General features: G+C 36.8%; 3 protein-coding genes across 3 annotated transcripts; all 3 read left to right on the plus strand.

Annotated features, from left to right (window-relative positions):
* Positions 1 to 11,653: 11,653 nt before the first annotated feature.
* On the plus strand, positions 11,654 to 20,580 carry LOC140827526 (uncharacterized). The gene is made up of 14 exons (XM_073190210.1): positions 11,654 to 11,760; positions 12,576 to 12,698; positions 16,316 to 16,689; positions 16,758 to 16,967; positions 17,043 to 17,135; positions 17,213 to 17,335; positions 17,424 to 17,813; positions 17,897 to 18,154; positions 18,259 to 18,524; positions 18,639 to 18,815; positions 18,882 to 18,989; positions 19,071 to 19,134; positions 19,226 to 19,324; positions 20,419 to 20,580. The coding sequence occupies exons 2-14, from the start codon at positions 12,626 to 12,628 to the stop codon at positions 20,515 to 20,517; spliced, it is 2,334 nt and encodes a 777-aa protein (XP_073046311.1). The 5' UTR covers positions 11,654 to 11,760; positions 12,576 to 12,625; the 3' UTR covers positions 20,518 to 20,580.
* LOC140828418 (uncharacterized) lies at positions 12,935 to 16,228 on the plus strand. Its single transcript, XM_073191387.1, has 3 exons — positions 12,935 to 15,150; positions 15,242 to 15,347; positions 15,438 to 16,228. Exons 1-3 carry the CDS (start codon positions 12,935 to 12,937, stop codon positions 16,068 to 16,070), a joined length of 2,955 nt encoding a protein of 984 aa, XP_073047488.1. The 3' UTR covers positions 16,071 to 16,228.
* A 4,401-nt stretch (positions 20,581 to 24,981) lies between the features above and the next one.
* LOC140827275 (uncharacterized) lies at positions 24,982 to 26,972 on the plus strand. The gene is made up of 3 exons (XM_073189921.1): positions 24,982 to 26,062; positions 26,279 to 26,613; positions 26,928 to 26,972. Exons 1-3 carry the CDS (start codon positions 24,982 to 24,984, stop codon positions 26,970 to 26,972), a joined length of 1,461 nt encoding a protein of 486 aa, XP_073046022.1.
* The last annotated feature ends 316 nt before the right edge of the window (positions 26,973 to 27,288 follow it).

Genomic DNA, 27,288 nt, shown 5'->3' on the forward strand with positions numbered 1-27,288 from the left:
TAAATTGATATTGATCAGATTCAGATATGATTTCGATTAGATGGTGATATTATTGATATGACTCAGATGGTATCTTGTTCAGATATTGATTAGATTGTATACTGAATTGAGTATTGATTAGAACAGATTGTATATTGAGTTATTCATTGATACTATGTATTCGACATTGTCTTTTCAGATTGAATATGGACAGATTTGAATACAGGTCTTCGTCATCGTCAGATCGGGACGACAAAGGTATAATTCATGTGATATTCGGGAAGAATAACTCAAATTAGATTAATTTGAGTTTCCCAATAAAATCACATACTAGATTACTGTTTATATTGTTACCTGATTATGCTTTTATTACAGAATTGTATTCAAGCATGTAAGATAATTGTGATATTCAGTTATGAATATGATTATGCTTTGTTTACAGATTGTTATTCATTGCAGCTAAGATAGGAAAGTCTTGACAGTCATTGTCAGACTTCTAGACGTTCGGTGTATCGTACATAGGAGCAGACATTGTCCTATTGTAGCACCACGATACAGCCATGGCCGAAGTCTAGGAATAAGGCGTACAGTTACCACGATCGGTTGAGTAGGTAACAACCATTGACGTCTTATTCATTACGGGATCCCTAGAGTTATAATTGAGTCGAGTCTAGACATGATTTGACTAGAACTGCATGAGTTTATAGAGAAGGTTTCATAGACTATGAAACCCATGTTATTGCTTTCAGTCCTGATTGCATGTTTATCTGATTTGAATTGCATACCTATTATGAGTAGATTTCATAGACTATGAAATCCATTCCTTTGAATATATTCATGACAGCATGTCTTATATTTTAGATTGTTTAAATACATGCTTACCATGTTTTATACTGGGATTTATTCTCACCGGAGTTATCCGGCTGTTGTCTTGTTTTGTAAGTGTGCATGACAACAGGTGGGGCTGGACCAGGGTTGAGATGACGATGAGAGAAGACGAGTTTGCGTGGTGATTCCGGACTTGTAGCAGACTTGGTTAATTACTTGAATTTAGTAATTGAACCTTAGACTTAGATTGTACTTTTCTACTGAATTGTAGTTCTATACAGATATGTATATTATTTAGATGCCATTACCTTCCGCATTTATATTTAAAAAGAAAAAATTTTTTTAGACCCTGTTTTATCTTAATTGATAATTAAATCCCAAAGATGATTAAGAAGAAGATCAGCGTCCGGGTCCTCACATCTATGAACTTTATTTTGGGGTTGCCTAGGACTAAGAAGGGGAGGGATTTTATTTTTGTTGTTGTGGATAGATTCTCTAAGATGACACATTTTATAGCTTGTCATAAAACCGATGAAGCTTCAAACATTGCGGATTTGTTCTTTAGAGAAGTCGCTAGGTTGCATGGAATGTCTAGGACTATTGTTTCTGGTCGCGATGTTAAATTATTGAGTTACTTTTGGAAGACTTTATGGGCTAAACTTGGCACAAAATTGTTGTTTTCTACTACTTGTCATCCTCAAACGGATGGACAAACTGAAGTTTTCAATTGAACTTTGGGAACACTTTTGCGTGCTATTCTTAAAAAGAACTTGGATTGACATTTCGATGAACTTTATTTTGGGGTTGCCTAGGACTAAGAAGGGGATGGATTCTATTTTTGTTGTTGTGGATAGATTCTCTAAGATGGCACATTTTATAGCTTGTCATAAAACCGATGATGCTTCAAACATTGCGTATTTGTTCTTTAGAAAAGTCGCTAGGTTGCATGGAATGCATAGGACTATTGTTTCTGGTCACGATGTTAAATTCTTGAGTTACTTTTGGAATACTTTATGGGCTAAACTTGGCACAAAATTGTTGTTTTCTACTACTTGTCATCCTCAAACGGATGGACAAACTGAAGTTGTCAATAGAACTTTGGGAAAACTTTTGCGTCCTATTCTTAAAAAGAACTTGGATTGACATTTCTATGGACTTTATTTTGGGGTTGCCTAGGACTAAGAAGGGGAGGGATTCTATTTTTGTTGTTGTGGATAGATTCTCTAAGATGGCACATTTTATAGCTTGTTATAAACCGATGATGCTTCAAACATTGCGGATTTGTTCTTTAGAGAAGTCGCTAGGTTGCATGGAATGCCTAGGACTATTGTTTCTGGTCGCGATGTTAAATTCTTGAGTTACTTTGGGAAGACTTTATGGGCTAAACTTGGCACAAAATTGTTGTTTTCTACTACTTGTCATCCTCAAACGGATGGGCAAACTGAAGTTTTCAATTGAACTTTGAGAACACTTTTGCGTGCTATTCTTAAAAAGAACTTGGATTGACATTTCGATGGACTTTATTTTGGGGTTGCTGAGGAATAAGAAGGGGAGTGATTCTATTTTTGTTTTTGTGGATAGATTCTCTAAGATGGCACATTTTATAGCTTGTCATAAAACCGATGATGCTTCAAACATTGCGGATTTGTTCTTTAGAGAAGTCGTTAGGTTGCATGGCATGCCTAGGACTATTGATTTTGGTCGCGATGTTAAATTCTTGAGTTACTTTTCGAAGACTTTATGGGCTAAACTTGGCACAAAATTGTTGTTTTCTACTACTTGTCATCCTCAAACGGATGGACAAACTGAAGTTGTCAATAGAACTTTGGGAACACTTTTGCGTGCAATTCTTAAAAAGAACTTGGATTGACATTTCTATGAACTTTATTTTGGGGTTTCCTAGGACTAAGAAGGGGAGGGATTCTATTTTTGTTGTTGTGGATAGATTCTCTAAGATGGCACATTTTATAGCTTGTCATAAAACCGATGATGCTTCAAACATGGCGGATTTGTTCTTTAGAGAAGTCGCTAGGTTGCATGGCATGCCTAGGACTATTATTTCTGGTCGCGACGTTAAATTCTTGAGTTACTTTTGGAATACTTTATGGGCTAAACTTGGCACAAAATTGTTGTTTTCTACTATTTGTTATCCTCAAACGGATGGACAAACTGAAGTTGTCAATAGAACTTTGGGAAGACTTTTGCGTGCTATTCTTAAAAAGAACTTGAATTGACATTTCTATAGACTTTATTTTGGGGTTGCCTAGGACTAAGAAGGGGATGGATTCTATTTTTGTTGTTGTGGATAGATTCTCTAAGATAGCACATTTTATAGCTGGTTATAAAACCGATGATGCTTCAAACATTGCGGATTTGTTCTTTAGAGAAGTCGCTAGGTTGCATGGAATGCCTAGGACTATTGTTTCTGGTCGCGATGTTAAATTCTTGAGTTACTTTTGGAAGACTTTATGGGCTAAACTTGGCACAAAATTGTTGTTTTCTACTACTTGTCATCCTCAATCGGATGGACAAACTGAAGTTTTCAATAGAACTTTGGGAACACTTTTACGTGCTATTCTTAAAAACAACTTGGATTGACATTTCAATGGACTTTATTTTGGGGTTGCCGAGGACTAAGAAGGGGAGTGATTCTATTTTGGTTGTTGTGGATAGATTCTCTAAGATGACACATTTTATAGCTTGTCATAAAACCGATGATGCTTTAAACATTGCGGATTTGTTCTTTAGAGAAGTCGTTAGGTTGCATGGCATGCCTAGGACTATTATTTCTGGTCGCGATGTTAAATTCTTGAGTTACTTTTGGAATACTTTATGGGCTAAACTTGGCACAAAATTGTTGTTTTCTACTACTTGTCATCCTCAAACGGATGGACAAACTGAAGTTTTCAATAGAACTTTGGAAACACTTTTGCGTGCTATTCTTAAAAAGAACTTGAATTGACATTTGTATAGACTTTATTTTGGGGTTGCCTAGGACTAAGAAGGGGATGGATTCTATTTTTGTTGTTGTGGATAGATTCTCTAAGATGGCACATTTTATAGCTTGTTATAAAACCGATGATGCTTCAAACATTGCGGATTTATTCTTTAGAGAAGTCGCTAGGTTGCATGGAATGCCTAGGACTATTGTTTCTGGTCGCGATGTTAAATTCTTGAGTTACTTTTGGAAGACTTTATGGGCTAAACTTGGCACAAAATTTTTGTTTTCTACTACTTGTCATCCTCAAACGGATGGACAAACTGAAGTTTTCAATAGAACTTTGGGAACACTTTTGCGTGCTTTTCTTAAAAAGAACTTTGATTGACATTTCGATGGACTTTATTTTGGGGTTGCCTAGGACTAAGAAGAGGAGGGATACTATTTTTGTTGTTGTGGAAAGATTCTCTAAGATGGCACATTTTATAGCTTGTCATAAAACCGATGATGTTTTAAACATTGCGGATTTGTTCTTTAGAGAAGTCGTCAGGTTGCATGGCATGCCTAGGACTATTATTTCTGGTCGCGATGTTAAATTCTTGAGTTACTTTTGGAATACTTTATGGACTAAACTTGGCACAAAATTGTTGTTTTCTACTACTTGTCATCCTCAAACGGATGGACAAACTGAAGTTGTCAATAGAACTTTGGGAACACTTTTGCGTGCTATTCTTAAAAAGAACTTGAATTGACATTTCTATAGACTTTATTTTGGGGTTGCCTAGGACTAAGAAGGGGATGGATTCTATTTTTGTTGTTGTGGATAGATTTTCTAAGATGGCACATTTTATAGCTGGTTATAAAACCGATGATGCTTCAAACATTGCGGATTTGTTCTTTAGAGAAGTCGCTAGGTTGCATGGAATGCCTATGACTATTGTTTCTGGTCGCAATGTTAAATTCTTGAGTTACTTTTGGAAGACTTTATTGGCTAAACTTGGCACAAAATTGTTGTTTTCTACTACTTGTCATCCTCAAACGGATGGACAAACTGATGTTTTCAATAGAACTTTTGGAACACTTTTGCGTGCTATTCTTAAAAAGAACTTGGATTGACATTTCGATGGACTTTATTTTGGGGTTGCCGAGGACTAAGAAGGGGAGTGATTCTATTTTGGTTGTTGTGGATAGATTTTCTAAGATGACACATTTTATAGCTTGTCATAAAACCGATGATGCTTTAAACATTGCGGATTTGTTCTTTAGAGAAGTCGTTAGGTTGCATGGCATGCCTAGGACTATTATTTTTGGTCGCGATGTTAAATTCTTGAGTTACTTTTGGAATACTTTATGGGCTAAACTTGGCACAAAATTGTTGTTTTCTACTACTTGTCATCCTCAAACGGATGGACAAACTGAAGTTGTCAATAGAACTTTGGGAACACTTTTGCGTGCTATTCTTAAAAAGAACTTGAATTGACATTTCTATAGACTATATTTTGGGGTTGCCTAGGACTAAGAAGGGGATGGATTCTATTTTTGATGTTGTGGATAGATTCTCTAAGATGACACATTTTATAGCTTGTTATAAAACCGATGATGCTTCAAACATTGCGGATTTATTCTTTAGAGAAGTCGTTAGGTTGCATGGCATGCCTAGGACTATTGTTTCTGGTCGCGATGTTAAATTTTTGAGTTACTTTTGGAATACTTTATGCGCTAAACTTGGCACAAAATTGTTGTTTTCTACTACTTGTCATCCTCAAACGGATGGACAAACTGAAGTTGTCAATAGAACTTTGGGAACACTTTTGCGTGCTCTTCTTAAAAAGAACTTGGATTGACATTTCTATGGACTTTATTTTGGGGTTGCCTAGGACTAAGAAGGGGATGGATTCTATTTTTGTTGTTGTGGATAGATTCTCTAAGATGGCACATTTTATAGCTTGTTATAAAACCGATGATGCTTCAAACATTGCGGATTTATTCTTTAGAGAAGTCGCTAGGTTGCATGGAATGCCTAGGACTATTGTTTCTGGTCGCGATGTTAAATTCTTGAGTTACTTTTGGAAGACTTTATGGGCTAAACTTGGCACAAAATTGTTGTTTTCTACTACTTGTCATCCTCAAACGGATGGACAAACTGAAGTTTTCAATTGAACTTTGGGAACACTTTTGCGTGCTATTCTTAAAAAGAACTTGGATTGACATTTCGATGGACTTTATTTTGGGGTTGCCGAGGACTAAGAAGGGGAGTGATTCTATTTTGGTTGTTGTGGATAGATTCTCTAAGATGACACATTTTATAGCTTGTCATAAAACCGATGATGCTTCAAACATGGCGGATTTGTTCTTTAGAGAAGTCGCTAGGTTGCATGGCATGCCTAGGACTATTATTTCTGGTCGCGATGTTAAATTCTTGAGTTACTTTTGGAATACTTTATGGGCTAAACTTGGCACAAAATTGTTGTTTTCTACTATTTGTCATCCTCAAACGGATGGACAAACTGAAGTTGTCAATAGAACTTTGGGAAGACTTTTGCGTGCTATTCCTAAAAAGAACTTGAATTGACATTTCTATAGACTTTATTTTTGGGTTGCCTAGGACTAAGAAGGGGATGGATTCTATTTTTGTTGTTGTGGATAGATTCTCTAAGATAGCACATTTTATAGCTGGTTATAAAACCGATGATGCTTCAAACATTGCGGATTTGTTCTTTAGAGAAGTCGCTAGGTTGCATGGAATGCCTAGGACTATTGTTTCTGGTCGCGATGTTAAATTCTTGAGTTACTTTTGGAAGACTTTATGGGCTAAACTTGGCACAAAATTGTTGTTTTCTACTACTTGTCATCCTCAATCGGATGGACAAACTGAAGTTTTCAATAGAACTTTGGGAACACTTTTGCGTGCTATTCTTAAAAAGAACTTGGATTGACATTTCAATGGACTTTATTTCGGGGTTGCCGAGGACTAAGAAGGGGAGTGATTCTATTTTGGTTGTTGTGGATAGATTCTCTAAGATGATACATTTTATAGCTTGTCATAAAACCGATGATGCTTTAAACATTGCGGATTTGTTCTTTAGAGAAGTCGTTAGGTTGCATGGCATGCCTAGGACTATTATTTCTGGTCGCGATGTTAAATTCTTGAGTTACTTTTGGATTACTTTATGGGCTAAACTTGGCACAAAATTGTTGTTTTCTACTACTTGTCATCCTCAAACGGATGGACAAACTGAAGTTTTCAATAGAACTTTGGAAACACTTTTGCGTGCTATTCTTAAAAAGAACTTGAATTGACATTTCTATAGACTTTATTTTGGGGTTGCCTAGGACTAAGAAGGGGATGGATTCTATTTTTGTTGTTGTGGATAGATTCTCTGAGATGGCACATTTTATAGCTTGTTATAAAACCGATGATGCTTCAAACATTGCGGATTTATTCTTTAGAGAAGTCGCTAGGTTGCATGGAATGCCTAGGACTATTGTTTCTGGTCGCGATGTTAAATTCTTGAGTTACTTTTGGAAGACTTTATGGGCTAAATTTGGCACAAAATTGTTGTTTTCTACTACTTGTCATCCTCAAACGGATGGACAAACTGAAGTTTTCAATAGAACTTTGGGAACACTTTTTCGTGCTATTCTTAAAAAGAACTTGGATTGACATTTCGATGGACTTTATTTTGGGGTTGCCGAGGACTAAGAAGGGGAGTGATTCTATTTTGGTTGTTGTGGATAGATTCTCTAAGATGACACATTTTATAGCTTGTCATAAAACCGATGATGTTTTAAACATTGCGGATTTGTTCTTTAGAGAAGTCGTTAGGTTGCATGGCATGCCTAGGACTATTATTTCTGGTCGCGATGTTAAATTCTTGAGTTACTTTTGGAATACATTATGGGCTAAACTTGGCACAAAATTGTTGTTTTCTACTACTTGTCATCCTCAAACGGATGGACAAACTGAAGTTGTCAATAGAACTTTGGGAACACTTTTGCGTGCTATTCTTAAAAAGAACTTGAATTGACATTTCTATAGACTTTATTTTGGGGTTGCCTAGGACTAAGAAGGGGATGGATTCTATTTTTGTTGTTGTGGATAGATTTTCTAAGATGGCACATTTTATAGCTGGTTATAAAACCGATGATGCTTCAAACATTGAGGATTTGTTCTTTAGAGAAGTCGCTAGGTTGCATGGAATGCCTATGACTATTGTTTCTGGTCGCGATGTTAAATTCTTGAGTTAATTTTGGAAGACTTTATGGGCTAAACTTGGCACAAAATTGTTGTTTTCTACTACTTGTCATCCTCAAACGGATGGACAAACTGATGTTTTCAATAGAACTTTGGGAACACTTTTGCATGCTATTCTTAAAAAGAACTTGGATTGACATTTCGATGGACTTTATTTTGGGGTTGCCGAGGACTAAGAAGGGGAGTGATTCTATTTTGGTTGTTGTGGATAGATTCTCTAAGATGACACATTTTATAGCTTGTCATAAAACCGATGATGCTTTAAACATTGCGGATTTGTTCTTTAGAGAAGTCGTTAGGTTGCATGGCATGCCTAGGACTATTATATCTGGTCGCGATGTTAAATTCTTGAGTTACTTTTGGAATACTTTATGGGCTAAACTTGGCACAAAATTGTTGTTTTCTACTACTTGTCATCCTCAAACGGATGGACAAACTGAAGTTGTCAATAGAACTTTGGGAACACTTTTGCGTGCTATTCTTAAAAAGAACTTGAATTGACATTTCTATAGACTATATTTTGGGGTTGCCTAGGACTAAGAAGGGGATGGATTCTATTTTTGTTGTTGTGGATAGATTCTCTAAGATGGCACATTTTATAGCTTGTTATAAAACCGATGATGCTTCAAACATTGCGGATTTATTCTTTAGAGAAGTCGTTAGGTTGCATGGCATGCCTAGGACTATTGTTTCTGGTCGCGATGTTAAATTTTTGAGTTACTTTTGGAATACTTTATGCGCTAAACTTGGCACAAAATTGTTGTTTTCTACTACTTGTCATCCTCAAACGGATGGACAAACTGAAGTTGTCAATAGAACTTTGGGAACACTTTTGCGTGCTCTTCTTAAAAAGAACTTGGATTGACATTTCTATGGACTTTATTTTGGGGTTGCCTAGGACTAAGAAGGGGATGGATTCTATTTTTGTTGTTGTGGATAGATTCTCTAAGATGGCACATTTTATAGCTTGTTATAAAACCGATGATGCTTCAAACATTGCGGATTTATTCTTTAGAGAAGTCGCTAGGTTGCATGGAATGCCTAGGACTATTGTTTCTGGTCACGATGTTAAATTCTTGAGTTACTTTTGGAAGACTTTATGGGCTAAACTTGGCACAAAATTGTTGTTTTCTACTACTTGTCATCCTCAAACGGATGGACAAACTGAAGTTTTCAATAGAACTTTGGGAACACTTTTGCGTGCTATTCTTAAAAAGAACTTGGATTGACATTTCGATGGATTTTATTTTGGGGTTGCCGAGGACTAAGAAGGGGAGTGATTCTATTTTGGTTGTTGTGGATAGATTCTCTAAGATGACACATTTTATAGCTTGTCATATAACCGATGATGCTTTAAACATTGCGGATTTGTTCTTTAGAGAAGTCGTTAGGTTGCATGGCATGCCTAGGACTATTATTTCTTGTCGCGATGTTAAATTCTTGAGTTACTTTTGGAATACTTTATGGGCTAAACTTGGCACAAAATTGTTGTTTTCTACTACTAGTCATCCTCAAATGGATGGACAAACTGAAGTTGTCAATAGAACTTTGGGAACACTTTTGCGTGCTATTCTAAAAAAGAACTTGAATTGACATTTCTATAGACTTTATTTTGGGGTTGCCTAGGACTAAGAAGGGGATGGATTCTATTTTTGTTGTTGTGGATAGATTCTCTAAGATGGCACATTTTATAGCTGGTTATAAAACCGATGATGCTTCAAACATTGCGGATTTGTTCTTTAGAGAAGTCGCTAGGTTGCATGGAATGCCTAGGACTATTGTTTCTGGTCGCGATGTTAAATTCTTGAGTTACTTTTGGAAGACTTTATGAGCTAAACTTGGCACAAAATTGTTGTTTTCTACTACTTGTCATCCTCAAACGGATGGACAAACTGAAGTTTTCAATAGAACTTTGGGAACACTTTTGCGTGCTATTCTTAAAAAGAACTTGGATTGACATTTCGATGGACTTTATTTTGGGGTTGCCGAGGACTAAGAAGGGGAGTGATTCTATTTTGGTTGTTGTGTATAGATTCTCTAAGATGACACATTTTATAGCTTGTCATAAAACCGATGATGCTTTAAACATTGCGGATTTGTTCTTTAGAGAAGTCGTTAGGTTGCATGGCATGCCTAGGACTATTATTTTTCTGGTCGCGATGTTAAATTCTTGAGTTACTTTTGGAATACTTTATGGGCTAAACTTGGCACAAAATTGTGGTTTTCTACTACTTGTCATCCTCAAACGGATGGACAAACTGAAGTTGTCAATAGAACTTTGGGAACACTTTTGCGTGCTATTCTTAAAAAGAACTTGAATTGACATTTCTATAGACTTTATTTTGGGGTTGCCTAGGACTAAGAAGGGGATGGATTCTATTTTTGTTGTTGTGGATAGATTCTCTAAGATGGCACATTTTATAGCTTGTTATAAAACCGATGATGCTTCAAACATTGCGGATTTATTCTTTAGAGAAGTCGTTAGGTTGCATGGCATGCCTAGGACTATTGTTTCTGGTCGCGATGTTAAATTTTTGAGTTACTTTTGGAATACTTTATGCGCTAAACTTGGCACAAAATTGTTGTTTTCTACTACTTGTCATCCTCAAACGGATGGACAAACTGAAGTTGTCAATAGAACTTTGGGAACACTTTTGCGTGCTCTTCTTAAAAAGAACTTGGATTGACATTTCTATGGACTTTATTTTGGGGTTGCCTAGGACTAAGAAGGGGATGGATTCTATTTTTGTTGTTGTGGATAGATTCTCTAAGATGGCACATTTTATAACTTGTTATAAAACCGATGATGCTTCAAAAATGCGGATTTGTTCTTTAGAGAAGTCGCTAGGTTGCATGGAATGCCTAGGACTATTGTTTCTGGTCGCGATGTTAAATTCTTGAGTTACTTTTGGAATACTTTATGGGATAAACTTGGCACAAAATTGTTGTTTTCTACTACTTGTCATCCTCAAACGGATGGACAAACTGAAGTTGTCAATAGAACATTGGGAACACTTTTGATTGCTATTCTTAAAAAGAACTTGGATTGACATTTCTATGGACTTTATTTTGGGGTTGCCTAGGACTAAGAAGGGGATGGATTCTATTTTTGTTGTTGTGGATAGATTTTCTAAGATGGCACATTTTATAGGTTGTCATAAAACCGATGATGCTTCAAACATTGCGGATTTTTTCTTTAGAGAAGTCGTTAGGTTGCATGCACTAGTAGAAAAATCGGATTTTACTTCGGCAGGCGGTACTTCGGCAATAATAATTTACGAAGTAATACATTACCAATAACTTCAGTAATAACACAAGCGAAGTAAAATAATATATTTACTTCGGATGTTTAAAAACACGGGCTTCACTATTTTTTATTATTATATTTTACTTCGGTATTTCAATGTTGATGAAGTAAAAAAGAAGAAAAATAAGTTAAATGCCGAAGTAATAAGATGAACCGCGCTGAACATTTGGTGAGGGTTGACAATTTGCGACGGTTTTTTAACCGTCGCCGATCTAGACAGCGACGGTTTTTAAAACGACCGTCGCTATAAGCGACGGTATTTCAACATTCGTCGCAATTAGCGACGGAATTTTTAAAAACCGTCGCTGAGTTATTTCGATTATATCATTTATCCTTCGTAGACGAGCTCATTAACGCGCCACATTTTCCACTCACCGCCATTCTCGCTTCGAACCGCCAACACCACCGCCGTTCAACTCACCGAGAGAGAAGCAAAACACCACCACCACCACCGTAAGTCTAGTTATTCCGTCCCTGATGTAAAAAAAATCATCTACTTTTGAAATACAGTGATTTTTTTTTACTTGGTTTCTTGTTTGCTCTCAAAATTTGCTAATTTGAGTTGAATAAACCATGTGATTTACTAAAGCATTTCGATTATCGTCTTGTTCATGATGCTAGTATAAGTAATGTGTAAATCTCAAATTTCTTTAACGAACAATTTTCCATTACATTGAGTGCCACAGTATTCAATTCTTGGTGTTTCGATGAAGAACATATTGGACCTTGTGTGTATCATTCTTTTCTAGATGTATTATTGTAAAACTTAGGTTTTGGCAGCAACGTGCTATCGATTGCTTAACATATGGTCCGGGCAAAATGTCTACTTTATTACAACATGTGCGTTTCTGTCTTCATATTCTTATATATATATATATATATATATATATATATATATATATATATATATATATACCTCGTGGGCAGTTTTACCCTTATATCCCAACACACAGAATGTGCCTAAAATAAATATATGGGAAGAATACAGGGGGATAACTCATATATATGGATATTATTTGCATTTTAAAAAAAAGGTTCATAATATCTCATTTCTCACATCTTTTCTCATTCTTACTTTTCCACTAAGCACTAAATTATCATTTTATTTCTTGTTAGTCATTGTCTCCGTCGATTTTTTTTGTTTTTCTAACTTATATGCATCTGTGTAGTCTTCTTTTGTTTGTTAGTCAATAGGTAGTCTCCTTTCGTGTTTTTTTGCGCTCAACAAATTAAATTGAAAATGACATTATTAAATGTAATATTTTCAGGTTTAGATCAAATTCATTGTTCTATATTTCGGGTATTTTGCTGTATTGAAATGGATAAATCTTGGATTCACTCGGACAGAAGGTCAAAACAGTACGAGGAGGGTGTGGAACTGTTTATCAGAGGTTGTTCAGAGAATCCCCATATTGACCCCAATTTAATTCATTGTCCTTGTTGCAAATGTAAAAATCTTAAAAAAAGACCAGCAAAGTCCATTCGAGAGCATCTTTATTTCCATGGTTTTAGTCAAAATTATGTGAATTGGATTTGGCACGGTGAGTCTGCTGAAAGTGACAAAGTAAATTGGAGCACGAACAAAGAGCCAATTGGTAACTATCACGGACACTTTGAAACCACTAATATGTGTGAGGCAGCATATGATAACTATACAGAAAATCCAGAAGCGTTTATGGAATTTTTGGAGGAAGCAGAGAAACCTTTGTATAGTGGTTGTAAGCGTTACACAAAGTTGAGTGCAATTGTGAAACTATACAACACCAAAGCAAAGCATGGGATGAGTGACGCTTTATTTTCCGATCTATTAATGGATTTTGGGGATATGCTACCAGATAATCACAACCTGCCAACCAAAATGTATGATGTAAAAAAGACATTGAGTTGTTTGGCGTTGAGTCATGAAAAGATTCATGCTTGTTCCAATGATTGCATTCTTTATAGGAAGCAATATAAAGACTGCGTAAACTGCCCTAAATGTGGCTTGTCACGATGGAAGCTAAACAAGAAGAACGTTGAGAAGAAAGGTGTTCCTGCAAAGGTGTTGTGGTATTTCCCTCCCATACCAAGATTTAAGCGCATGTTTAAATCTCTACATACCTCGAAAAATTTAACATGGCATGCAGAAACCACAAGAGTTCCCGGTCAGTTACGTCATCCAGCTGATTCACCATCTTGGAAGTTGGTGGATCATATGTGGCCCGACTTTGAAAGTGAACCAAGAAATCTTCGCCTTGCACTTGCAGCTGATGGCATTAATCCTTATAGCAACCTTAGTAGTCGGTACAGTTGCTGGCCAATTATGTTGGTCACCTATAATCTGCCTCCAAACATGTGTATGAAGAGAAAATTCATCATGCTAACTATGCTCATTTCAGGGCCTAAACAGCCAGGAAACGATATAGATGTCTATCTTGATGTGTTAGTTGAAGATTTGCAACGATTGTGGGATGGAGTTGATGGTGTCTATGATGCTTATCGTAGACAATTTTTCACTCTTAAAGCAGTCTTACTATGGACCATCAATGACTTTCCAGCCTATGGTAACCTTAGTGGATGTACTACACATGGTTATTATGCATGCCCAGTATGCAAAGAAGATACTTGTGCAAAGCATTTGGAAAATGGGAAGAAAATGTCATTTGTTGGTCATAGACGATTCCTACCACGGTTTCATCCATATCGAAGGCAAATGAAAGAGTTCGATGGTATGGAAGAACATGGAGAATCATCTACACCATTATCTGGGGTTGCTTTGTTTGACAAGCTTTCTGATATAAGGTGTGTTTTCGGAAAGAAGATTATTGTGAAAGGTAAAAAGAGAAAGAATGCAAAGGACAATAATTTGGAAGATAGTAAAGAAGAAAAAGATTTTGGATCAACAGATTTCAGAAAATGTTGGAAGAAGAAATCAATTTTTTTCAATCTTCCTTATTGGAAACACCTGCATGTTAGGCATTGTCTCGATGTGATGCACATAGAGAAAAATGTCTTCGAATCTCTCATTAATACTTTGATGAATGTTAAAGGAAAAACCAAGGACAATGTGGCAGCTAGGTTGGACATGGTTCAAATGGGAGTTAGGCCTGAATTGGCACCTACATTTGGTGAAAAAAGAACATATCTTCCTCCTGCTGCATGCTCATTCACAAAAAAAGAAAAGTTACAAGTTTGTCAGTCGATAATGGATATAAAAGTCCCAGAAGGTTTCTCATCGAACCTGAAAAATCTTGTGTCCTTGTCTGAGTTGAAATTGATTGGTTTGAAATCTCATGATTGTCACGTTCTAATGCAGCATTTCCTGCCAATACTCATACGTGATGCGTTACCAAAACATGTTAGATATGCCATCATAAGATTATGCTTCTTCTTCAAAGATATTTGTTGCAAGGTGATAGATGTAGCCAAGTTAGATAAGCTGCAATCTGACTTGGTTGTTACACTCTGCTTATTGGAGCAGTATTTCCCCCCTTCTTTCTTCGATGTCATGCTTCACTTAACAGTTCATCTAGTTCGAGAAGTTCGATTATGTGGACCAGTGTACTTCCGGTGGATGTACCCGTTCGAAAGATCCATGAAGGTGCTTAAAAGTTATGTAGGCAGTCGAAAACATCCTGAAGGTTGCATTGTTCAGAGATATTCAGCCGAAGAAGCAATTGAGTTTTGTTCGGAATACCTAAATGACCTTGATCCTATTGGGGTCCCTCAATCAAATCGCGATCCCAAATCAAACATTGCTGGCTTCTTAGCATGCAAAACACCAATTATAGTGCCACAAGTTGACCTTCGACAAGCACATTTGACTGTGCTGGAAAATACAGAAGAAGTATCTCCCTACATTATGTAAGTGTATTGCATTATTCTATAATTCTGCACCCATGTGATTGTCAATATTTAATATCCAACACAAATTTCTATATAAATATTTCCACAGTGAACATAAATATTTCCTGAAGTCGATGTTTCCGAGAAAAGAGAAAGATGAAAGGTGGATACAAGATGCTCACAATAAGAAGTTCATTGACTGGTTTCGTGCAAAGGTTAGGTGGATAAATCTGCTTTATGCATTTTGCGGTGAACAATTTGGAGCTAGTATTTTAATCACCCAATTCTAATTGTATAAATGTCAGGTGGATGTTGAAATAGATTGCTGCAATGGTGGAACAACATCAACATTGACATGGCTGGCTCATGGTCCACGTGGGCAAGTCATTAAGTATAGTAGTTACGTGATAAATGACAATTTATACCAAACAAAGGCACGAGATGATGAGAGAGTTTGCCAAAACAGTGGGGTTTCTCTAGTTGCTAGCACCATGCTTGTCTGTAGTGCCAAAGATAAGAATCCCTTGATGACTGATGTGACTTTCTATGGAGTGATTGAAGAAATATGGGAGTTGGACTATCATCAATTTCAAGTTCCTCTTTTCAAGTGTGCGTGGGTTGCAAATGACAAAGGAGTAATCAACAATGATGAATGTGGATTCACCTTGGTCAATATGAACAAAATAGGGCACAAGAATGACTCATTTGTCCTTGCAAGTCAAGTCAATCAAGTCTTTTATATTGATGACCCATTACAAAAAGGGTGGTCAATTGTACTCCCTGTGCCAAATCGATGTTACGAGGGAGATGATGATGGTTGGACTAGTATTCCTGATTCTCGACCAATTGATGATGTTGATACTCATTGTATTCCGGCTCATGAAAGTTACTTTAGATCAGAAACTGAGGGTGGCTGGGAAACGAACAAGAAAAAATGATGTGTTTCACTTTTGTGTCATGTTTTTTGTTATTCTATAAACATAACCTCATTGCTATTATTTATGTCATGTTTATTATTTATGTCAGGTTTCTACAAGTCATGCTTATTATTTATGTTATTATTGTTTCTGTTATTATTTATGTCATGTTTATACATGTCTTATTAGAATTATTTTTTATGTAAGTTTAATGGTTAATGTTATTGTGTAGGTTTAACATTGGTTTCATTCATGTAAATATGTAGAAAAAGGCTCAATGGGTCGTAAAAAAAAGGACACAAATGCTACAGTTGAGATGATACAAGGAGTACATGATGATAAGCTAAATGAAGTTACTAATGCAGAGCACCCTATACTTACTGATGGACAAGAACATACTGTAGATGTGCAGAGGAACAAGCGAGGCCCTACGTTGATGGGTAAACTAATTGCTACTGCTAGATGGGGGAAAAAAGCAAAGATTGATTATGATGACATGGGGCGGCCAGCATACAATGCAAATGGAAGGGCTTTACAATCATACATTGGTTCTATTGCTAGAGCCATGGTGCCAATCAGTATAAAGTCATGGCCTGAAGTTCCAGAAACCATAAAACAAAAACTGTGGGAAGAGATTTCGGTAAGTACAAGCTTCAATTTGAATTTACAATCATACTTGCACCTGTAAATAATCTGTTTTTGTTGCAGAATGTCTTTGATCTAGCGCCAGAAAGTCAGTATGCTGTGATGAATTCAGCATCTCAGAAGTGGCGAGATTTCAAAAACAAATTGACTAGTAGATTTGTTTGGCCGAACAAAGATAATCCTGAAAAGTTGATTTCTCCACCAAGTCAGTATCAAATCCCACTAGCGGATTGGAAAGCATTTGTGGATGCGAGACTGGATCCATCATGGGAGGTACTTTAATAATTGATATGTTTCCTCACGAATTTATTAAATTCAATACTTAAACGAGCCAACAAAATGATGCAGGTTACTCATGAAAAACAAAAACAACGGACCATGCATTGTAAATATCACCACAGAATGTCTCGCAAGGGTTACATCGGCTTGGAGGCTGAACTGGTAAGAAACAGAGCAATATATTTGTAATTTTTAGCATGTTCTTCATGTTATTAAACATATGAGTTTTGAAATTGTAGCGGAACAAAAAATTGGTTGCTGAAGATGAGGAAGTTGATAGATCTGTGCTTTGGCGTAAAGCTCGAGAAGACAAATCTGGCAACATAACATGTGCGGAGACATCAGAAGTAGCTGAAAAAATTGTAAATGTTTAGTTTTATTCAATCGCCATATTACCTAGATAAATAACACAGTCGATTGTGAATTGATTTGTCATGTCTCCAATTGTAGGATGAATTGTTGGAAAAGAAAGGCAAAGGAGAGTTCAAATCTTCTGGAATGAATGACGTGTTAACCGCTGCCTTAGGAAGCCAAGAACACTATGGAAGGGTTCGAGGTGTGGGAGGTTTCGTAAAGCCACAAGTATACTTTAAAACTCCAAGAAAGAAGAGAGAAACAATCTCAAAAGCTGTGATTGAAAATGTAAAAGCACAATCGGATGAGACTAAAAGTTTGAAAGCTGAATTGGAGATGCTGAGGTCTCAACTTGCTGCTGTGCTTCCATTAATCAATGATCGATCTTCTGAAACTGTAGCATCAAACAAGTTCTCAAGAGTGAAAGACTCAAAATTGTCAGATGATGTGCAAGAAGTTTATGATTGCGGCACTTCAAATATGAAGGTTGTATGTTTCTGAATTTTTATGTCAATTAAATTCTATTCACCTCCATATCAAAATATATCATGTCTTTTTGTTCTTGACAGGGGAAAAAATGTCACCTGGCTGTAAAAGAACGCGAAAACGTGGTGGCTTATGGCACAATAATATCAGAAGGAGGTCCAAATGTTATGATTCACCATGTTCCACTTGGGGAAGAGAACTTCAAGGTATCTATTGATGTTGTCTTAGATGAAAAAGCACAGCTTCCGATCCCAATTAAGTTTGGACCAACAATCATCAATGATGCTGTTGGAGTCATTGTTGGTTGGCCTAAAGAGTTGGTTATTTTTCCAACGACAAAGGTACTTTCGGTTTTCATTTTACTTTGTGTTTGCAACTGTCAGATATGTTGCTCGAACAATGTTTTATTTTAAAATACTTGTATGAATAATATTTTAAATTGTAGAGGAAGGGGAAACCTCAATCATCTGTGCTTGCGGACGTTCCTGGTCAGCGCGACAATTTCAAAGAAATTGAGAAAACATTACCCATGTCTTGCAAGTATGTCTACTCTCATGTTGTTCGATTGCTGAATGAATCGGATACCATATGCATTGAGTTTGAGGACGCTATGTTTGGACGTGCTAAAAGCATACGGTTGCTGAAGGAAGATATCGTACGCTTTATGGAGATGAGGGAGATAGGTGCCAGACAAATTTTAGTTTACATGGGGTATATATAATGTCTAACTTACAATATTTGTGCATTTATATAATATTTTTTGTGGTAGTTGTTCATATTTTGAAAATTTTCTAAACGATATATTTGTGCATCTATATCATGCAGTCACCTCTACAAAGATTTGAAGAAAAAAGACAAGGCTGATTATTTTTCGTTTGTGGATCCCGGTAATATACCTACATGCCCGATTGGCACAGATGGCCGTGACTTATCACAACATATTGCTGACCAGTTGGAAGCAGTGTGTAGAGATAGCATCTGTCTCATCCCATACAACACTGGGTAAGAATTTAGTTATTTATAGATTTCTACTTCATGGTAGTCAATGCTGTAATTTCATTTTTTCAGGTACCATTGGATCTTGACAATCGTCAACGAAGATAAGAATATGATATATTTATTGGATTCTACGTCTAACAGGATCCGAGATGATACATGGAAAAATATTGTGACAAAGTGGGTAGTAGCTTATGTTGATTTTGAATACATTAACTTATAAATATGCAAAAAAATAACTTCTTACTTTTTAAAATGTAGTGGGGTGAAGACGTACAATGCCTCCAAAGGTATTTCTAAAGGGCCAGGTTTTAAAATATTGACGGTATGTATCTTACTTATTTATGAATACATGAATTGGTAGTGGTTATTCATTAGATTGTGATTGTTGCATTAACTTTTCAATTCCATTATAGGGTAATCTGAAACAAAGTGGTTCGGTTGAGTGTGGATATTGCGTGATGAGATACATGAAAGAGATAGTCGATTGCGATGATCCACAGTTGGAGAAGATGGTGAGTTTCTTCTTGGGATAAATTTTTTGATTGATTGAGATGAATTGTTGTCTTTGAGATATATTTTATTGTTGAGATAATGTGTTGTCATTGGGATATATTTTATTGTTGAGATAATGTGTTGCCATTGGGATATATTTTATATTAGTGATAAAAAAAAGAAATTTTGTTGGGTTGCTTTACAATCATACATTGGTTCTATCTTTCTGATTCTTCCCTCTTATATTTTACACGGCCATGATTTTTTTCTCTCTCTTGGGGTTGTGTTTTTGCTTTATCTGTTGTTTTTGTTCCGAATTATGTTTGATCGTTTGTTATTTCGTATGAGTTATCCGTTTCTTGATATTATGTTGATGTCCAGAAGTAAGTCGTCTCTTATGGCTATTTTGAATCGTTTTTTAGTCTTGAGCTTCATTTCAGGATAATTTAGGATTTATGACATAAAATATGCAGCACTTATGACATAAAATAATCCAGCAAAAAGTTCGATACATATATAAAAATTATTGGTTTATATTTATAAATTAGTGTTTTTTGTGCGTGCGTGTGTGTGAATCATTCTTGACTGCGTAATGGAAATTCTGAAATATGAAGTTTCAAGGTACGCATTTGGTGGGCAGTAGCTAGGCAAGATGTTTGAGTAGCAGTGCATGAAAATGAGGTTGGTTGGTTAAGAGTAATAATGAAAAATGGACAGAGATGTGTGGGCTTAACATTATCCCTTGATTTCTTGTATGTTGACTGAGGCACAGAGACATGAATATTGGGTACTGGACTACACGTGCACTGCTCTGAGCTTGGCTCTTTTTTTTCTCAATGAGTGTTAAGGTTATACTATTAATCTCGATCCTGATATTTGTTTGGAAAGACATACAGCTAAATGATGATGTTTGTATGGAGATATTTGCCCAACATCCCCCAGGTTTTTCTGTTCTCTTGGGGATATGTGTAAATATATGGATTGAGTTTTTTAAGATGTGTTGTGTAAATTTGGGTGGTGCGTTACCTGCCTCTACCAGTACTGCTATATTTTATATCTGTCAATTTTTATTTGAAATAGAAGAATCTAATGTATTTTCTTTTTCAAATTTCAGTTTGCAGGATGCATCAAGAACCAGTACTACACCCAATGTCAATATGACGAGGTTAGAAGTGAATGGAGTGAATTTGTTTACTCCTATGTAGGTGCTTAGATGGATGGTGTATGTTGGGATAAATATTTTGTTTGTCATTCTAGATTTTTGGATATACTTTTGGTTTTGGGGATGTATTTTTTGGGTTACTTGTGGATTGATGAATATGTAATTGTGGATTCGTGGATATTAATCATTTTTAGATTAATTTATGAATTTAATTATATTAGTATATTAAGTCATACGAAGTTGTTTTGCGCAATTACTTCACCAAAATATTAATTTACTTCACCATTATAGATTATATTTACTTCGACAAATAAGAAATCAGACGAAGTGATAGAATTAATTTACTTCACCATTATTCTGTAAAAATGAAGTTGTTTTCCGCAATTACTTCACCAAAATACAAATTATTGAAGTCTTTCGAACCAGTTACTTCGTCACTAAATGTAAATTGTGAAGTAACATGATATAAAATACTTCACCAAATACGATAAATGTTGAAGTTATAGATTATCTTTACTTCAACAAATAGGATAAATTATGAAGTTGTTTGCGTCTATTACTTCACCAACATACATAACTACGAAGTCTGCCAGATGAATTACTTCGTCACTCAATGTAAATTGTGAAATAAAATATTATAAAGTACTTCGCTAAATAATAATTACGACGAAGTTATATATAATCTATTACTTCCCTATTTACAAAAATCGGTGAAGTAAAACACATTTCTTACTTCGGCACCGGTCCAATTCGGGACCGGTTTTCTTTCGAAAACCGGCCAAAGACTTCAGTAGTTTCAAGCATACAACTTCGGTTATTATGCGAAGTAAAAGGTACATCTATTACTTCACGTCCATATACTTCGGCAATTAAGTACCCTATTACTTCAGATATTATCTGAAGTAAAAAGTGATTTTTGGCATAGTGATGGTATGCCTAGGACTATTGTTTCTGGTCACGATGTTAAATTTTTGATTTACTTTTGGAATACTTTATGGGCTAAACTTGGCACAAAATTGTTGTTTTCTACTACTTGTCATCCTCAAACGGATGGACAAACTGAAGTTGTCAATAGAACTTTGGGAACACTTTTGCGTGCTATTCTTAAAAAGAACTTGGATTGACATTTCTATGGACTTTATTTTCGGGTTGCCTAGGACTAAGAAGGGGAGAGATTCAATTTTTGTTGTTGTTGTGAGAACCCGAAAATTTCGACAGAAGTAAATCAAGTAAGTAATATAAAAAATTATTTAAAATGATTCAGTGATTTTTGTTTCAATTAAACTAATTGAATAATAACTTAAATCTCATCAAATTAACTCGAGAAAGTAGATTCTAAGCTCGGGGATTAGCTCAACAGGAGGCCAAGCTACAAGTAACTGTATCCATTGAAGAGTTTTCACGAGAGGAGTAAAACCCCAGCTCAAGGACGCAAACTTCCAGCTCGAAGAAGCTCAACCAAGCTTGTCCTAACAAGACCACAAATGGAGCTAAAAGATAAGCTAAAGCTTTGGACAAATTAAACATGCAAGAGTTGCCTTTTGAGTAAACCAAAAAGGGAGCTAAGGGCTTGAGCTAAGGGAAGGACAAATTCATGGTGTAAGAAATAACCATTGAGATGATCAAGGTGACTCATGGGGATTATCAAAGGAATTAGTGCCTTTCTTGATCTCCAAGTGATCGGCCACAAGGCTAAATGAAGGGTCAAGTGATGGTCTATAAATAGGAGACACATGTATTGCAAAAACCTTACAAAAACTAAGCCAAGGTTTCGGCCATTCCTTTCCCTCACTTCCCAAAAATTTTCGGTCCTCCCCCATCACACACAAGTCACGGCCGAAATAAAGAGAAAAGAAGGAAATCCTGTTCGTGCAATCAGAAGTTGCAATTCTGCGTCAAAGTGCTGCCCGATCGACGACATCAGTTACAAAAATCACGCCGAAGTGCTGCCGAATTTTTCGAGAGGAAGCTTCGTTTAAGAATGGTAAGTGGGCTTTTGTTATATAATTCCTTTCTATTTTTAACTTTGATATGAAATAACGTGACATGCATGCTAGTATGTCATTTTCGAAAATAACTGTGTTCTATTTTAAAATTTCGATCGATTATGTGTTCTCTTTGTGCTTCGAAATTCTTGGTTCCGCTGTGTCAGTACGAATAACTCTGAAGTCTGAATATCTGAAAAGTCCTGTCTGAATTCTGTTTGCACTGTTACGACTCAAATTGAAATGGGACGAGAATTGTAGTTCTGTCTGGCCCCCATTGGTGGGTATAAAACCATGTTCTGTCTGGCCCCCATTGGTGGGTATAAAACCATGTTCTGGCCTCACCCCTTAGAGGACTAACATATTGGGGACAATTTGACCATGGAAATGAGATGAGTAACAGTGTTCTGTCTGTTCTGATATGTTCTGTTCCGAATATCTGTATTGCTTCTGTTTTCTTCTGAATCATTTGATAAGTTCTATCCTTTGAATCGTTTCTGTCTAATTAAGTTAAAGATATTGATTTTGAAAGTTCGTTAAAGAAGAGTTTTAAGAAACTAAGTTCTATATGTAAATTTGGAATCGATCGACCCCCACTTGCTGAGTGTTTCCCAAAACACTTACCCCTTACAAATTTCAGATAAGAATGAGGTGCAACTGAATGAGGAAGAGCAAGATGCTTTCTGGGGTTGGTGAATCAGAGATCAAGATCAGAATTCAACATTTTACTTTTCTTTCGTTTCCGCTATTAGAAACTCTGATGTATTTTATTCCTTTGTCATTGTAAGACAATATTTCATTTATGAAAAAGACTGGTTTGATTTGATACGAGGCTTTATTGTTTTCAATTTAATTGTTAAACAATGCCGGATGTCACCGATGCTTCGGACTCGGGGCGTGACATTTAAGTGGTATCAGAGCTACCAGGTTCATAATCCCGCTGGGATTTTGACAGACAAATTTGACGAAGTCAAATTTTGGCAAAAGCCTAGTGCATCCCAATCTGAAACCAACCTTCATCTGTTCCCTAAAATTTTCGAACAGCTTCCAAAAATATATCCCTTCAATTGTTCCGAAAATATTCAGCGTCAAAAATTTCCACGACAACCTTATTAATTGTACCTTTCTATCTTTGATGAGAATCTGATATTTTACCTCCATTTATTCTAGGAAATGGATGCATCCCGTACTCGTGCCCAGGCTGCCCTACGCATGTGTAAGCTCACCATAGACAATCAGAAGAGGGAAATCGCAACGTTGAAGGCGCAACTCGCCAAAGAGAAATTGGAAAAGCAAGAGCTTACTGAGATCAGGATTATGCTGGAGTCGGACGTGCAGCGACTCACACATCACTTGGATGTGGCGGAGAGCCAAATGATGCAGACACCGACTAATGCAACTCGTTTTGCGCGCTTGGTGGCACTCAACATGGATCTACTCGAGAGGATAGAGATAGAGAAGGATCACGCTGCTCAGGCTCGTCAGCGTCATGACCAGTTTATTGCAAAGCAAGAGCGCTACATCTCAAGGATCCACGCCACTATGGACGGACTGCAGGATCAGAACAACTATTTACATCTTGTGGCAGAAAACATGGCAGAGGAGGAAGTGGTACCCATGGAAGTATTTGTGGACGACAGCGACAGCGACAGCGGAGAGTTGTTCGATTAGATTAGCATTATATGAATTGTGATAAATTGTAACTGAGACAAATATTATGTGTACCAACTTATTTTGAAACTTTCTATCAACTTATATTATTGCATGAAAATTTGATAAGTATCTTATCTATAAAATGTTTTTATCTTTATAGGAACAACATGGACCTCCAAAACGTTATAAATGAACTTCAGAGTCAACTTCGAGAAAAAGAGTCAGAAATTAAATCACTAAAAGAAAAAAATGATAAGCTCGAGAGAGATAACTACCAATTGGATGGAAACAATATATGTATAGGGGAAGACCTTCGGGAAGCCAGAGTTGAGGAAAAGAAATTACGCGATGATGTCAGACGATACGCTGCTTATCATCTAGAGTCGGAACGACAGCATGAGATCACCAAACAAGAACTGAAGAAGGCACAAGATAGGATTCTTACGCTCCAAATCCGAAGTGATGGCCTTCTCAGTATTCAACATCGTCTTGAGGAAAAGATTGGAGAACAAGAAATCGATGAGAAAGTAAGCAAATCAACAATACAAGAACTGCAAGACCAAGTGAACAACCTTGATCACCACAACACGCAACTGCAGAATTATATCGAGCATCTACAAAATGAGATGGTTAACATGGAAGAACTCATGGAGCAATTGGAAGAAAATCCAATAGAAGAAGAAGAAATTAACGAGGCGGTAGGAGACGGCGAAGTAGTAGATGAATAGGGAGGAAGAAATTCTAGATTAAATGTTGATTGTATCTGGGATTTTTTAATTTAGTCGTATGCAAAATCTTTTTCAATATTAATGAAATTGTTTCTTTTATTAAATGTTATGGCAAACAAATTAATAAAAAAAATATGTGTTTATAGGAAATGGCAGGCAGACCACCCCGAAACAACCGTCACGCTCGGGACGCCAACCAAAACAATAATCCACCACCACCGCCACCACCCAGAGTGAACCTTAGTCAAGAGGATATGATGGCAATAGCAACTATCGTCGCTGCAACATTACAAGGATTTGTGAATCCACTGGCCAATGCCATCCAACCACCCCAAGAACCTCAACCTCGTGGAATCAAGTATCACTACGAATCTCTGAGAAGGAATCGAGTCCCAACTTTTGATGGGAACCCAGACCCTGAAGTCAGTCACAACTGGCTCAAGAACGTGGAAACACAACTACATTTGCTTGAAATACCGGAAGAATTAAAAGTAGAAGTTGTAACCCCATTTTTGGAGGATCGAGCTAGGAAATGGTGGGAAACTGTGTCGCTACCTTTAGCAGAAGTAGAAGATATCACATGGCCAATTTTCAAGAGGGAATTCCTGAAACAATACTATCCGGCCGAGTTTCGTCTACAAAAGTTGAATGAGTTTGAGAATTTCAGACAGTCACCAGATATGACGGTAATGGAGTACACGTCAAAATTCAATGATTTGGGAACTTACGTCCCGACAATCATGTCAGATGAGACGTTAAAAATGCACCGTTTCAAGAAGGGACTCAACAGCCGAATTCAGTCGGCACTGGCAGTGTACAAACAAAGCAGCTTTGCAGACTTGATGGGCACTGCGATGAGCGCAGAAACCGATATCAAGCGACGTGAAGAAGAAAACAAGAACAAGAGACCGATGAACAATCAATCCACGCAGAATAATCTCAAGTTCAAGAAACCAAATTATTCAGGAGGGTCCTTCAAGGGAAGTTCTGGCAGGACTGGTAACACCGAAGGAAAATGGTGTGATACATGTCGTCAAAAACATATTGGAGAATATTATCGGAAGACAGGCGCTTGTTTCAAGTGCGGGAAGGTGGGCCATAGAATTAAAGACTGTCCAGACAACAAGGACAAAGGGTCGGGGCCCAACAAACAACATGAAAACAAGACAAATGCTCGGGTTTATGCCATAACCCAAGAGGAAGCCGATAATAGCAACGAAGTTGTGGCAGGTACCATCTTACTCAATAAAATGCCTGCATATGCTTTGTTTGATTGTGGTGCCACCCATTCGTTTGTGTCTAGAAGATATGCTAAGAAGCTTAAACTTGAGCATGATATTCTTAGTGAACCGTTAAGAGTAGCAACACCGGCTAGTAAAATAATCGAAACTCACAAAGTATATCGAAACTGTAAAATTTGTATCGGCAAACAAATTTTTGAAGTAGAATTGATTCAACTCAATATGGTGGAGTTCGACATCATTCTTGGAATGGACTGGTTAGCTAAGAACCATGCCATAGTAGACTGTCAGAAGAAAGAAATTAGACTTCAAACTCCAGCAAAGAGGGAAGTTGTATATCAAGGGAAATCCAAAGAAAGGAAATCTCTGCTATCTGCCTCGCAAGCCTCGAAGGCCATAAAGGGAGGAGAAGAGATTTATCTGGCAGTAATTAATGAAGCCAAAGAGGAAGAAGTCCCAAAATTGGAAGATATTCCAATTGTTCAAGAATTTCCAGACGTTTTTCCCGAAGAATTACCAGGAGAGATACCCGATAGAGAAGTAGAATTTGAAATCAACTTGGCCTCTGATGCTGTACCAATCTCTAAGGCACCATACCGAATGGCTCCAGCTGAATTGAAGGAGTTAAAGGAGCAACTCCAAGAATTGCTGGACAAGAAGCAGATTCGTCCTAGTGCATCTCCGTGGGGAGCCCCAGTGCTTTTTGTCAAGAAAAAGGACGGAAGCATGAGGCTATGTATCGACTACCGGGAGCTAAACAAGATCACCATAAAGAATAAGTACCCACTCCCGAGAATAGATGATCTTTTCGATCAGCTAAAAGGAGCTAAAGTTTTCTCAAAACTTGATCTCAGATCAGGTTACCATCAGTTAAAAGTCAAAGCAGAAGATATCCCTAAGACTGCTTTTAGGACAAGGTATGGACACTACGAATTCACGGTAATGCCATTTGGTCTTGTTAGAGTAGGTGCCCGTCGAGCCAAGTGTTGGCCGAGTATTCACAATGAAACTCTATGTATAAGCAATCTTTATTTTAGTAATATTTGATATTATTATTTTGGCACATCTTTATCTGTATACCCATGCTAGTTGCATAGATAAAGCCCTTGAATATACAAATGGTAGAAAGAATATGAGATGCTCATATGATGAGTATCATGAAACTCATATTTGGAATACTGTATATTCTAAACGGTTCCTAGTCGATTCAGCCGC

Source organism: Primulina eburnea, chromosome 3 (genome assembly GCF_022965805.1).
Source record: "Primulina eburnea isolate SZY01 chromosome 3, ASM2296580v1, whole genome shotgun sequence".
In the NCBI taxonomy this organism is placed as follows: domain Eukaryota; kingdom Viridiplantae; phylum Streptophyta; class Magnoliopsida; order Lamiales; family Gesneriaceae; genus Primulina; species Primulina eburnea.